Here is a 15,486-nt window from a genome sequence, read left to right as displayed (position 1 = left end):
ACCTCTCTGGGTCAGCAATCTCACAATCATGTAAAATTTGAGGTATAAAACCTCTCTCCTAGAAACATATGAATGTTGATACCCATAAGTAAGTTTTCAGATTCTTCCACTCAAAATGAAATCTAAATATGGAACTTCTTTCATGGGTTCACATAAATACTGACGCATTTGTTTTCAAAACTTTTCTGGAAGCATCTCTAGGCTTACACAGGTGCAATTATCCTGTCAAAGCATTCCAGGACTTCACAGCTGCTACTGAAAACATTGATATCCCAATACTTGCATGAGAAATGTTACATACCCCATCTAGGGCCAATCTTATAGCATGTTCAGATCGTAACTGCCTAGTAGGACAGTATAATCGTAACATAGCCTGAAAACAATCAGGGACCTTAGAGTCTGGTGTATAATGAACAAGACCTTGAATTGAACTCTTTGCTGTTTTGGAAGCCAATGCAACTACTCCATGATTGGCGTAATGTGAGCCTATTAGGAAACCCCTGAAATCAATCTTGCTGCAGAATTCATTAGTACTTGTAATACTTTCTGTTTTGTCTTTACTACTCCAAGATAGAGTGCATTACAGTAATCTAGCTTATCCAAAATAAGCATATGGACCACTGTACAGAAATCATACGACAGCAACATTGGCCTCAACCTATATAGTATATGCAATTGCACATAACCAGATTGAATAGTTTTCAAGATTTGGTGTCCATGCAGAGTCCAATCATATCCCCAATACCTTTTTCACAGATAACTCTTTCCCCATATTTGCTTATTTCTGATCTTATCTTCGAATGCTAATCAAACAATAAACTAAGTGAGTGAAATAAAAAGGATTACGTTTATTCATTTTGTTTTATTTCTTTTTTTTTTTTTTTTTTAGTTCAATATTTTTTATTGAGTTTTTTGAAAAAATATAAGAAACAGTTCAAGTACAGGGTATCAAAAAATAAAACAAAACATTTAGTATAACAAATATTCAGTTATATTGTGCAATGTAGAATTGAATCGTTTTAAAAGATCTAAAGTACTAGGACTGTTCATGAAAAGATAATAAAAGAAAAGATAAGAGGAAAGAGAAATTGAAGGAAGAAAGAAAAAGAATAAAATGAGGAAAAAGATGAAGGTAAAGAAAAAGAAGAAGAAGAAGAGAGGAGTGTCTATGAAATAGATTGAACATATGAGTCTAGGAATTTCCAGGGTGATTTACATTGTGTCAAACTTTTGGAAAGTCGAATTAACCCCAAAATCCAAATCAATAGTAAATCTCTTTCATGGAAAAGGTGGCAGCGGGCTGGTTTGTGGTCTCTCCATCAGATAACCACTCTCACTTCGTTTGTTCCCTTTGTCACAATTTGCTCTACTTACTCATTGTCTCCTTCTGCTTACTCACAGTGGCTTTCTCTTACTAAGACGTTATCTTCTATGTCTATACGCTTTGATTATATGACATCCATTCACACTTTGTATCACTGGTCCACATTGGCTATATCAAAAGGTAAAGCGATATCTCTCTTCTATAGTATTCTAAGAGATCACTCTTTCACATTTTCCTCTCATTCCATGAAACATTGGGAATCTATGCTGACAACCTCACTTACTGATGTTGACTGGGAACTCTTCTGGTCATCGACAAACCGACCTCTTTTATCATCCAGAGTCTCACAATCAATGTTCTTCATTATGTGGAATGCGGTATGGACACCCTTTCGGATTTTGTTTTATTTCTATTTAATTCTATATATTATCTCAAACAGTGGACTAACATGGCTACTACACCATTTCTCTCATAATTGAATAGAAAATCTTATAAAATATAGCTGAATTAAGAGCCTGTGCAAAAAGCCCAGAATAGTAATACTGCTTGGTAGTTTTTAAAACTTCCTTATACTCGTTGAGGAGGTGTCCATAACTAAGGAGGTCATTTGAGGAACACTTTTTCTTTGTGCCTAATATATTCATCAGTTGATACTGGGCCTATACCAAGACTCATGCTTTCTGTTAGAGCACTGGAAGGTTTTAAGTGGCACAGTTTTGTCCAAAGACATAGCTGCATTTAGGGCCTGAACCTGCACCTCTAAAGAGGTGAAGGTAAAGTGGTTGGAGCAATCATAAAATTGTGTATGAATGATTCCTCAGTTAACTGCCCTGCCAACAAGTCATGCTTTTAAAAATGAGAATGGGAGACAATCATAGATAATGGACAGTTATATTGAAATCCTATTAAGTAATGATCTGTCCAAGAGAGAGTAAAGGCAATGATACCAGCAAGCAGAGAACAACTGTGTACATCTCTCCTAACTTGTTAAGGGCCTCTCTGTCTTCTGAAGAAATGCAGAAAAATCCCTAGTAAGAGAATTCAAAAGGTCATCCATATGGATGTTAGCTATCTGAACTGAGGAGACGTGCCCTGGTCTGGGTGGGAGGGCGCCTGCGCGGTGCGGGCGACTCGAGGCTTTGAGTTTTTCTTCGGGGAGGCATCCGCGTCGGGGCTCCGTTGGATCACGTCACCCATTGGTGAGAATAGCTGCCTGCTGTCCCTGGATAACAACTGTTACGGTAAGTAACATTGCTTTATGAAGAACTGTTGAATGGATGACAATCTTTGGAGAATTTTCAAGGCAGTAGCTTTAGTAGTCACAGCTGCTTCTTTGTTATATGTGCTTTTCTGTCTAGACTACGCACTTTGGAGAGTGAGACAGACTACTTCCTCCTCCTCAGTTGCTTTTATCTGGTGTGGATTATGTGTCTGGCACTTTATATGATATTTTACTTGTCCTAGGTAAAGCATCAGCTTATTTTCATTGCCATAATTGTACCCATCTTTGCTGACTGTACCATCCTTCGCCGATTGCACCACTGCTCGCTGATTATTCCATTTTTTCTCTCTGTTTGTACCATTATTTTTTTCTCTGCCACCTATTTTCTCTGATTGTAACATTGTACCATTTTCGCTGATTGTCCAGCCCTTCTTCGTTGTAAACCGCCTCAAACTACTATGGCTTTGGCGGTATATAAGAAATAAAATTATTATTATTATTAATCACCAAGATAGATGCCATTTGGGGATAGTAAATGGTAGTCCGTTAGAGTAGATTGTAAATCCTTAAGAGCAATAGGGTAAATTGGTGGAGGCCTATAAAGAAGAGCAATGGAGTAGGGAGCCACAAGTGAAATCAAAGAAACTCCTTGCCTTTGTCCTGTGTCCATAGTGCCCCCAGTGCCTCCTTCCTGTGTAAATAGTGCCCCCAGTGCCCCCTCCCATGTCCTTAGTGCCCCCAGTGCCTCTGTCCTGTGACCATAGTGCCACAATGCCTCCTTCCTGTGCCCCAATGCCTCCTTCCCATGTCCATAGTGCCCCCAGTGCCTCCTCCCATGTCCTTAGTCCCCAGTGCCTCCTCCCATATCACAGATTTGCAAGTCAGAGAATGATGCTGGTATGTGTTCTGGGTAAAGAACCACCAAACTGCTGCCTCTGGCAGATCTAATCGCAGGGAGAAAGCAAGAATTACCAGGAGGCATAGATTGGACTAAATAAATGGTCTCAAAATTAGACAGTCATATGGCTGTCAGGCAAAGTATACAAAGTGATGTCACTAATCTGTATTTAATTAGTGTGCAGAGATTCAGTGAAAAAAATATTCTTGGTTTTCACTCATAATTAGTGTTTCCCACTCTTCAAATACACAACTTAGTTTCTAGCACAGAGGCTCAGATTATATAACCAGCGCCTAAATTTAGGTGTCGGTAGGCGCCCTGCCAGTGGTCAGAAAAGGCAGGGTTGAAGCACCTACTGACGTCTAAATTAAAAGTGGCTAAAATGGCCGCTGGAATCACAGCTAGCTTGGCGCTTTAGATCGCCTAATGCCAAAGTAGGTGTGGCCAACGCCCAAAGTGGCATCTATAGCGCCAAGCTAGCCATGAATCACACTAAGATAGATGGCTAAAATGTAGGCCCGGGTAACCCTGGCCTACATTTAAGCTGCCTATCTTTTTCCTAGACCGCAGCAGCTGATCGTGGCAGGAGAATTCCTCCTCCACCATCAGCAGAGTGGCAGGGATTCCACAAAGCCACGATTCTTGGTCGCCAGTAACAAAATTGCAGCTTTAGTTAGCCTGCCAAATTTACCCATTTTTCTACTTACACTATTGTAGTTCCTCCAATTTTGATGCATACAAAAGGTTCCATGCATTGATGTTGATTGTTTAGAAAATGCTGTGAAGAGTCAAGATCATTCCCCTTAATATATAATGCCAGGAGCAGGGAGATATTAGTGGATACTTTATGTTTTTTTCCACTGTGCCTTATTAAAAGGGCTGCCAATGCTCTCTGAGGAATGCCAGACAGCATTTTTGTTCAGGAATCCTTGCCATTGCTATTAAAGGCAATCTTAGCAGAATAATGATATTCCCATTCTGGTTGATTTTCTTTCACTATGCATATCGTTGTGAAATGCAATCAGATTTTTTTTTTTTAAAGAACATAGTGTTTATCTTAGGTGAATGCAAGATAAAACATTTTTATGGCCTATTTTCCAAAAATGATTGATTTTAACTAACATTTAAAAGAAGGAAATGCACTTTGAAAGTCACTCTGTGCAATAATATGTGAACATGTTTTTTCACCCCAGGCAAGACAACAATGTAGACTCTACTTCTTCCCTGAGGGAAAGCAAAGAAACTGAAGGATTAGAACTAAAACAGGGTAAGAATCAGAGTGGGCAAAGTAATGGCACATTTGCGGTCTATGGGTGTTGTGTTTTATATTTTAAGGTATTGTAAGTACCTGTATGGGATGCTAAATGGTACATTCCTGTGCTTGCCTTCACTTTAAACACCTAGCCCCTTTCATTTTTTTACTTGACCTAGTTGAAAACTTTTGTTTTTTTTAATTTCTCCTACTGCTCCCTCAACAATTACAAGTGACCACTAATGTGATTATTTAAATTCATGATAAGGCAAATGCCCATTAAGATCCTTATTAGCCCCATAGTTTTATTTAATTATTTTTAATTTATTAGAAAAATTTTATATTCCATTCTATCCTACGATCTAGGCGCTTTTACAATCAAAACAAACAATCTCATAAATAAAACATTATAATAAATTACATAAGTTATAAAACATACAAGGTAAAAATAATGCAAATTTATTGACTGTCATAAGTGTTAAATAAAATATATCCTGCTCTACATCCAAGATGTTATCTTGTACCTACAATACACAAATTTGTCTTGCATTAGGTAGTTCTTATCAATTTATCCACAGTCAAGGTGTTCCATCTTTGTTCTATATATGCCTAGAGAAACAAATAAGATTTCAACTGCTTTTTAAAAGTCAGTAATTGGGTATAGGTCCAGCTATAAAGAATGCTCAGAATTGAATTTCTGCCAGATGGAAATATTTTACTATAAAAGCATCCAAAAGCAGCTGACTTTCAGAACACAAAGATCTAAGAGGTTGATAAATCTTCAAGGCAAAGCAGACTCTTAGAGGAGCTTCTTTCATCAGTGCTTTAAATATATATTTAATAATAATGAACTGTATTCTCCTTTTGACTAGCATCCAATGGTCAGAAAAAAGAATTGGAGATATATAGTCCAAGCAGTTACCTCTACTTATAATTCAAGTGACCGCATTCTGAACAAGCTGAGGCCATAGAAAGAATATTAAGGGAGACCTAAGTGAAGCCTATAGCAATAATCAAGGTGCAATATTAACAAAACCAGGATGACTGTATGAAAATTTTTGACTAATAAGAAAGGAGTCAATCTATGAACAAGGTGCAGTTTTAAAAAAGCTTTCTACAGATTGAATCCAAGCCTTCATTGTAAGGGGAGGAATAGCCTAGCGGTTAGTACAGTGGGCTGAGAAACTGTGAAAATGGGTTTAATCCCTCTTCAGATGCTTGTGACCTTGGATAGGTCATTTAGCTCTCCATTGCTCCTGGTACCAAACTTAGATTGTGAGCCCATTAAGGACAGAGAAAGTGCCTGCAAATAGGGAAAGGGATTTTTTTTTTTTTGTAGTTATACAACCACACTCAAAGCGGTTTACGTACAGGTACTTAAAGCATTTTTCCTATCTGTCCTGGTGGGCTCACAGTCTATCTAATGTACCTGGGGCAGTGGAGGATTACATGACTTGCCCAGGGTCACAAGGAGTAGCTCTAACTACTATGCCACACTCTCCTCCGTAATGTGTACCATCTGTGTATGTCTAGTAGAGCTATATAAATGATTGTTAGTAGTAAAACAGAATTTTATATCGACCATTATTCTGATTGTAATCTACTAATATCACACTGAAACCTTCTGCCCAATGTGTAGCAGCAACCTAAAAAGCAAACAGGATGCTAGGAATTATTAGGAAAGGAATGGTAATTAAGATGAAGATTAAGAATAATGCCTCTTATTGCGACCTCACCTTGAATGTTGTGTTCAATCTGGTTACCATATCTCAAAAAAGATATAGTAGTACTTTATTGAAAGGAGAAAAATAACCATTATCGTAATCATTTAAATAGTTTAATTTAATCAGAGCAATAACATTATACCACATTTATTCTTGTATTATCCATGTTAACTGATGTGACTGAACAAAATACATTTAAAAAACTATCAGTCAGGTCCACACTCAAAAAACTTAAAATACTGTCTTCTGTAGCTCACTCATCTTCATCTTCTTGTTTGCGCATAATCTGGAAAAGAAAAACAAGCTTTCCTGCTTTATTGGGTTCCAAACAATTTCTTAATTTGGAATGAATAAGTCCAAAGGAAGAGAATATTCTTTCTATGCCAGCAGAAGAAGCAACTGCTGTTAAAAAGTGAATTCATTCAACAATCTCTGACTCAATTTTGCTGAAAGCTGAAAGCTTCACAATAGACACATAAGTCAAAAACCTTACATGAATGCTGCCCATTCAATGCCTGTATTTAGCCCCATAGGCTCATTGGTATTTAAACTATGAATCCACTTTTGTTCATGCTGAAATAACATTTTACCTCAATCTCTTTTTATTCCTTGCAATATGGTATCAATCACCCAACATCTAAAATCATTGAGCGAATGATCTAAGCCAGTACAGTGGGGAGACCAAGGGAGCTTCCACCTTGGCTCTGATTATACATGAGTGATGCTCATTCTACAGTACATTCAAATTTCTCATGGTCTTTCTCACATAAAGTTGATTACATGGACATATCAAAATGTATACTACAAACAATGATTACATGTGGTGTGTGTTCTAGAATTATACTATTTACCTGTGCTTGGATTAATGAAACAACTACCTTCTAGTATCATAGCACAGGAGTCACACACTCCACGCTTAAAATGTCCCACTGTAATAATGTTCTCTTGAGTTGTTTCAAATAACATAGCTGGACTGATTAGTTCTTTAAGATTTTTTTGTCTAGTAAAAGCAACCCTTAATTTATGATCTTTAAAAATGGTATGTACAGTGTTCCCCCGCGAATTCGTGAATCGCGGACTCACTCATTCGCAGTCTGCTCCGACCACCTCTACCTGTAGTAAAGTCAGGCTACACCAATCAGGAGCTGCGTGTCAAAGTAGCTCCTGATTGGTGTAGCCCAACTTTACTACAGGAAGAGGTGATCAAAGCAGACCACAAGTGATTTTCTTCACCTGCCGGCGCTCCAGCTGCCCTCTACTGCCTCCTCTGCCTTTTGACAGGTGAAAAACCGCATTTGAGGGGGGGGTTTAATTTACGGTGGTTCCTGGAACGGAACCCCCGCAAATTTCGGGGGAGTGCTGTATTCGCATATTCACCCAGTTTTTTCTGGCTTACATCATTTGTTTAATGATTTTAGATGCTGGGTGATTGATACCATATAGCAAGTAAAAAGAGGAGGAGATTGAGGTAAAATTTTATTTCAGTGATTCATGCTAACATACCAGGCTATAATCTTTTTAGGAAGGATAGGGGTGGCCAAAAACGTGGAGGATTATCCCTCTATGTGAAGAACAATATCCAAGTGCCTGAAATGCAGGGGGCCTGGGGAAAGGAAGAAGTGATATGGAAAGGTTTGAAAAGAGAAAATAGAACTTCTATCAACATGGGAAGCAAAAAATAGAATTATGAGATTTAAAAAAGCTACAAACTGCTATGTGCAGACTGATGAGGAAAAAGCTAACTTACTAAACAAATACTTCTGCTCTGTATTCACAGAAGAAAATCCTGAAGAAGTACTGAGATTGGCTGGCAATGTTACATGTGAGAATGGAGTGGATACCGCACCGTTTACACAAGAAAGTGTATGAACAGCTTGAAAAATTGAAGGCGGACAAAGCCATGGGAATGGACTGCATCCATCTTAGGATATTAAGGAAGCTCAGAGATGTTCTGGCAGATCCTCTTAAAGATTTGTTTAATAACTCCTTGGAGACAGAAGAGGTTCCATGGGGTTGGAGAAGAACGAATGTGGTCCCTGTTCCGTCTTCACAAAAGTGGTCATAGAGATAAAGTAGGAAATTACAAGCTTGTAAGCCTTACTTCAATTATTGGAAAAATAATGGAAGCATTGCTGAAGGAAAGGATAGTGAACTTCCTAGACTCCAATGGGTTACATGATCCGAGGCAACATGGCTTTACTAAAGGTAAATTGTGCCAAACGAATCTGATTGAATTCTTTGACAGGGTAACCAAAGAATTGGATTGAGATCATATGCTAGATGTAGTTTACTTAGATTTCAGTAAAGCCTTCAACATGGTTCTACATAGGAGGCTCTTGAATAAACTTGGGCAAAATTTAGGACCCAAAGTAGGTGAACTGGATTAGAAAGTGGTTGATGGACAGAAGCCAGAGGGTGGTGGTTAATGGAATTCATTTGGAGGGAGGAAAGGAGAGTGCCACAAGGATTGGTGTGGCTAATGCTGTTCAATATATTTTTGAGTGACATTGCTGAAGGGTTAGAAGCTAAGATTTGACTTTTCCGGATTATATCTCAATTTGTAACGGAGTGGACAAACCAGAGGGAGTGGAAAACATGAAAAAGGATCTGCAAAGTTAGAAGAATGGTCTGTTTGGCAACTAAAATTCAATGCGAAGAAGTGGAGAGTGATGCACAGGGAGTAGAAATCCAAGGGAACCATATGTGCTAGGAGGTGCATGAACGGGGAAAGAGACCTTGGGGTGATAGTGTCTGAGGATCTGAAGGCAATGAAACAATGTAACAAGGCAGTGGCTGTAGCCAGAAGGATTCTGGGCTGTATAGAGAGAGATATAACCAGCAGAAGAAAGGAGGTGTTGATACCCCTGTACAGGTCATTGGTGAGGTCTCATCTGGAATACTGTATTCAGTTTTGGAGGCCATATCTGGCTAAGGATGTAAAAAGACTTGAAGTGGTCTAGAAAAAAGTGATGAAAATGATATGGGGCTTGCGCCACAAGATGTACAAGAAGAGACTGGAAGACCTGAATATGTATACTCTATTGAAGAAAAGGGACAGGGGAGATATGATACAGACATTTAAATTCTTGAAAGGTTTTAATCTAGAAACAAATTTTTTTCAGAGAAAAGTAAATGGTAAAACTAGAGGGCATGAATTGAGGTTGCGGGGTAGCAGACTTAGGAGTAATATTAAGAAATTTATTTTCACGGAGAGGTTGGTGAATGCCTGGAAGGCCCTCCTGTGGGAGGTGGTGGAGATGAAAACAGTGGCGGAATTCAAAAAAGCATGGTATGAACACAAAGGATCTATAATTAGAAAATGACGTATAAAACAAACTAAGGTCAGTACTGGGCAATCCTGCATAGTCTGTGTCCCATGTATGGTGATCTGGTTTAGGATGACCTAGGGAGGGCTTTGATGGAAGCTCCAGAGTCAGGATGGTTAAGATAGGCTAGAGTGAGCTTCAATGGCAACTCCAGCAGTAGGAAACTGAAGACAGTACCGGGTGGACTTCTATGGTATATTGCCCAGAAGTATTAAAGAAAAAAGATAATTTAACCATGAATGTATAATGAGTGTAACTATTGGGCAGACTGGATGGACTGTTCAGGTCTTTATATGCTGTCATTTACTATGTTTTCTCTCAATTTTGTTCTTAAACTGTCATCAGTATAGGCCAGTTCTTAATATACTGCGCAAAACAGTCCACTAAAGAGTTCCATCTAACATCTTGTGGGAGAGTTAGCTTGGTTCCACCCATTCTTTTTATAGCTGCTGCTGCAAAATGATTGTTACAGAAGTATTTAGCAATTTCAATGACAGTCTTTATTTTTGGGGCACTGAAGTCTTTGACTAGGAAGTGCAGCGAATGAGCACTGAAACCATATGTTATTAGCTTGGTATTCTCTTCATGCTCTTCTAAATTTCTTCTCATCTTGAATACATTTGCAGCATTGTCTTTGACTAAAATGTGTACTAGACATTTGAATTTTTGCTCACGTTTTATTATAGATTTTGTGGCTACTTTCTGTAAGTTTTCTGCTGTATGTGCATTTCCTGAGGTATTAATTGTTTTTGCAAGAAAAACATTCCCGTCTTCTGTTATACAAGCACATACAACAGGATTGTTGTGGACATTACTCCACCCATCAAGACTTAGGTTAACTATTTTATCTTCTAGACCTTTTGCACATGGCTCCATTTCTCTGTCATACACTTTATCCATCAGTTTTCCTGCAGCATCTGCTCTGCTGGGTGGATTATATCCTTATCTTAGTGGCTGAAGCATATTAATGATGTGTGGGTTTTCAGTCAGATGGAAAGAAGAGTTTAACACATAAATAAACTGGACAATTATTTCATCAATTACCTCTTTCAAATCTGCTGGTTTATTACAAACTTTCTGTAGTGGCTCCTGGATGGTCAGATTTATTTTTTCTTTCTTTTAGGTGATATACTTGATCTACATCTTATTGTAAACTGCATTGATTCCTTAAAGAAAATTACTATATATAAGACATTGTATTGTATTGTATGCGATGTGACTGAAACACTATCCTAGACAGATAACTTTGAAACTGTAGAAAAGAAAGATTATGATCTCAAAGGTAGATGGTTTCCAGAATCCTTTAGGATGATGATAGATTCTCCTAGACATAAAAAGTCAATGCTGTTATTTTATTATTATCATTTCTGCATATTTAGTATTACTCATTATATTCACTGTCACTCGGTACTGCCCAAAAAGGAATATTTGCTTGTTTCCATTCTAATTTTTTCATAACAACCGTATCAAAATGATAGTAATATAGTAGAAATAGCAAATATATTTTTGCTCAAATATGACAATTCCTCAAGGCAGTCTTTAAGAAATATGATGCAATCAATGCATTTACCAACCTGAAGATCCTGCCTGTTCAAACATCTTCATCAAAACACTTCTCATGATGTTATTTCATTTGGGCCACCAGGCCTTTGCATTTCTTTGTTGCAGTGTTTGCATTTTGCATGCATGCCTGCTTGCCCGTAGGTAAAGGAACTTCATTAAAATATTCCCAAACTGGGTCTCTTTTCTGGCCTGCTGACATTATAAGGGGGGGTGTAGGGGTGCCGGGGAGGGTTCTGCTCTCTGGGGGGGTGTTGGGGTGGAGGTTGTGCTCTGCAGGGGTATCGGGGTGGGAGGTTGTGCTCTGGGGGAGGTGCTATTGGCAGAAGGGAGTGGGTATCCCTCCTGCCTATCGTGGTTGGAGGGGTTTGGGGTTCATTATTTGCATCCTGCCTGCCAGAGTCTTCAAGGAAGGGTTTAAATATGGCTGCAGGAGGAGTAGGGCACTCCTGCCGCAGATGGTGTGGGGAGGGGTGGAGGGTCCCTATCGCTGCTGCTGAGCTGATTGCGGCAGGGAGATTCCCTTGACATGATTAGCTCAGTGGCAAAGTGATTCTTTAACTGGCGTCTGTGACATGGACGCCAGTTAGAGAAAGGTTCAGCATTTTTTAAGAATCCACCAGAGGGCTCATTTCAGTGTTGAAGAGCCCATTTGCATGTCAGTGTCGGAGACTGCTAGAAACCTTGCTAAAGACAGAGATAATCTATTTTGATAATCTGCCACTAAACTAAACTACCGAAAAAGAGTTTAGCAATGGCGTTAAAATTTTGAGAATCTGGGCCTAAGTACTGTATATTTATTCTTTTGTAAACCGCCTAATACATTTTCTAACTATTAACCTTATAATCACTTTGGGAATGCCCAGGCCAATTCTTTTGTAAACCACCTAGAACTGAAAGATATTGGCGGGATAGAAGACACCAATGTAATGTAATGTCATTTAATTACTGATATTTCTACAAGCATAACATATGTTGATTTTTGTTTTCTTTTGTCAATAAGATATATGCTACATTGTGAGTGCTTTGGTTGGAATATAATCTCAGAGAGTTTACCAGTAAGGAGTTTGCTATTTGAATACTATGTTGGAATTATGTCTTTATTTTGTACTTATCCATTCTGTTTTCACCTTTTTTTGGAGTTTTTGTTTTATCTCAATTTTATTATATAACTTTAGCTATGACATCGTCAGTTTACAGTTGATCAATGGTTATTTTCACATTCCTTGTGTTAATATCATATTTATGTAATTGTAATTTTACTTGATTTTTTATATTTAATTTTACATTCATTTTTGTTGTTGTTGTATTATATTTGTATTATATTAGCTTTTGTTATATTATAGGACCCCTGACACAGACATTGTGCAGAAACTTGGCTGTGTTGGGTCAGTTAATAAAGTTTCTGCAGTTTGGATCTATGGTCATGCTTCCATTCTTTGCGATCTTCGCTGTATGGTGTTCTTAAGAGTTACCTGCGGAGGTTTTTTCTTTGGGCTGTTGCTATTTACCTATACAAACTACCCAGCTGTAAGTTAAATCCTAGAGTAGCACTTATCAAACTTTCTGTGGCTGAGACCCCTGATGACATTTCTTGGCACAGCTCACCCAGGATGCAGCATCATTCAGGGTTGCAACCCACAGTTTGGGAAGCCTTAACATAAAGGTTGGTCACACTTGAAGCATAATGATAATAGCATCTGAAGGAGTTGCATTGTTTGCTCAATTGTAGGAGGGCACCTTATGTTACTGCTCCCATTTTCAGAGAGGGGTAGACAATATAATAAACACACATGCCATGGTGTTTATTTCTGCTTCCTTCCCATTCTGTGGTGCATCTGTTTATAATGTAATATGGGATATCTGGTGAGTACATTGATATTAGAATGGCAAATATTAAAGTACCGTATTTGCCGGCGTATAGGACGAGTGGGCGTATAAGACGACCCCCCAACTTTTAGTTAAAAAATAGAGTTTTGTGTTATACTCGCCGTATAAGACTACCCCTTCTCTACCGCCCCGGGTGCAGCACAGCCGGCCAGGTTCCCTTACTTTTGTGGCACTTCCCCGACCAACCGACAACAGCCCCGGTCCGACAAACCTCCCTGCCCTTAACCACAAATCTAAATTACCTTCTTACAGCTGCTGTAAGAAGGTATTTAGATTCGCGGCTACAGGGCAGGGAGGATTGTCGGACCCGGGCTGTTATCGGTCGGTCGGGGAAGTGCCACAAAAGTAAGGGAACCTGGCCGGCTGTGCTGCAACCGGGGCGGGGCGGCCGCCCCTCTCTCTTGGTAGCCACTCGAACTGCGAGGCTACTCTCCTTCTCCTTACCTGCCATGCCTGCAGCACAGAGCCGAACGGAAGTCTTCCCGACGTCAGCGCTGACGTCGGAGGGAGGGCTTTGTTTAAGCCCTCCCTCCCCTCCGACGTCAGCGCTGACGTCGGGAAGACTTCCGTTCGGCTCTGTGCTGCAAGCAGAGAAGGTAGGGAGAAGAAGAGCCGCGCGACTGAGTACATCCAGCCCCGCAAGTAAGGGCATGTAAACTGTACCCGGCGTATAAGACGACCCCCGACTTTGGGGAGGATTTTAAGGTACTGAAAAGTCGTCTTATACGCCGGCAAATACGGTACGTAGTTTCCAGGTGGGGCAGATTTTGTTAAAAAGACATTATTAGTTCTTAGGGGCTACATGTCTCATGTAACCTCAACACCATTCCCTTGAATCTTGTCTAGTTATTAAGACTAAAGAATGTGTCAAAAGCTACAGGGAGAATGTACCGCAGTGGTTAAAGCTTTAGCCTCAGCACCCTGAGGTGGGTTCAAACTCACACTGCTCCTTATGCCCCTGGGCAAGTCACTTAATCCCCCCCAATTTCCCCAGGTACATTAGCTATGTTGTGAGCCTGCCGGGACAGACAGGGAAAAATGCTTCAGTACCTGAATAAATTCCTGTAAACTGTTCTGAGCTCCCCTGGGAGAACCATATAGAAAATTGAATGAATAAATAAATTGTTCCAAAACACAACTCGTACCAAGTCTGTACCATTCAACTACTGTACATCATAAGGTGTTTTATATTAATTTTTATCTTGGAGATTCCTGGATTATTAGTTTTTTTATTTTTTTGTTCCCACTGTTGGGTGGTTGTTGTTTTTTTTTTTTTTTTTTTTGCCACCTAGTGTTTTGTGGGAATTGTATGTTTTGTTTTTTGTTGTTTTTTTTGTTTTTTTTTCTGGACTAGTTTCCAGAGCATCTGTTTTGAGAAATTGAGAGGGAAGGATATGAATGTTCAAGTTGTCTGTGAACTTTCTTCCCCACCTCCTCCCCCACATCGATGAGCTGCATTGTGTTTGTGCTTTGATCAGTTTACCACTACATACATTTTCATTATCTTTAAAACAATTCTCCTTCCTGAAATCCGAGCAGTCATTTTTTTATCTTAAACCTATGATAAGGATAATTGTGCTTGCCTTTCAGTGGATTTGGGGCTAGATTCATTAAGACCATAGATCTGATCCAATCTGTGAGGGATCCAATCAGATCCGTGTCCGGGGGGCTGATTCACGAATCGCCCTCATGCAAATAACTGAATACAATTGAACATATACCACTCATTAAAAGGAAAAAAAATGCATTGTTTATACTTAGCATAATATCTGTTGAAATTTTAACTAGCTAATCAGGGCTGGAAAAATCTAGATGAAAGGTCATCTATGTATCTGTTTTCAGGGCCAAGGAGGTAGTGTTACAGCAAGAGAGGGCAGGAGAGCAACCACTGGGCCAGAATATTGATATCAGGGTTGATCCAAGTGGAGGCTGCTGCATATTTATTTTAGAGGAGGAATAGAAAATGTGGAAGAGAGGCTGAGAAAAGAAATGGAACAAAAGGAGAGTGAAGAAATAACAAAATGAACAAAGTACTGTATATAAAACAGGCAATACTACCTAAAACAAAAAAAGCCTACTTTCCAGGATACAATCATCCACGACACAAAACATTTCTGGCTCCTAAACATTTTGACTAGTGCCTAGGTTTTCAGAAATATTCTTGCATTTTGCAGTTTTTCATGACTGCCTTGACAAATAATTAACCACATCAAGTAAATATCAGACAGCTAACTACTTTGAGCTGGATGCAGTAAACAAGTTCGAAAATACTGCGTGGGTCCACAGCGAT

At 39.2% G+C, this 15,486-nt stretch overlaps 1 protein-coding gene across 4 annotated transcripts in view; it reads left to right on the top strand.

Annotated features, from left to right (window-relative positions):
• CAAP1 (caspase activity and apoptosis inhibitor 1) overlaps positions 1–15,486 on the top strand; it is a 142,909-nt gene that overhangs the window by 113,142 nt on the left and 14,281 nt on the right. For all 4 annotated transcript variants that reach the window (XM_033919288.1, XM_033919314.1, XM_033919295.1 and 1 more), the window contains exon 6: positions 4,638–4,711. In XM_033919288.1, the coding sequence (XP_033775179.1) occupies positions 4,638–4,711 (74 nt within the window). The remainder of the gene's footprint in view (positions 1–4,637; positions 4,712–15,486) is intronic.

Source organism: Geotrypetes seraphini, chromosome 1 (genome assembly GCF_902459505.1).
Source record: "Geotrypetes seraphini chromosome 1, aGeoSer1.1, whole genome shotgun sequence".
NCBI classification, from domain to species: Eukaryota; Metazoa; Chordata; class Amphibia; order Gymnophiona; family Dermophiidae; genus Geotrypetes; species Geotrypetes seraphini.
The sequence above is the reverse complement of the archived record's forward strand: the minus strand, read 5'-3'. Positions and strand labels throughout refer to the sequence as shown.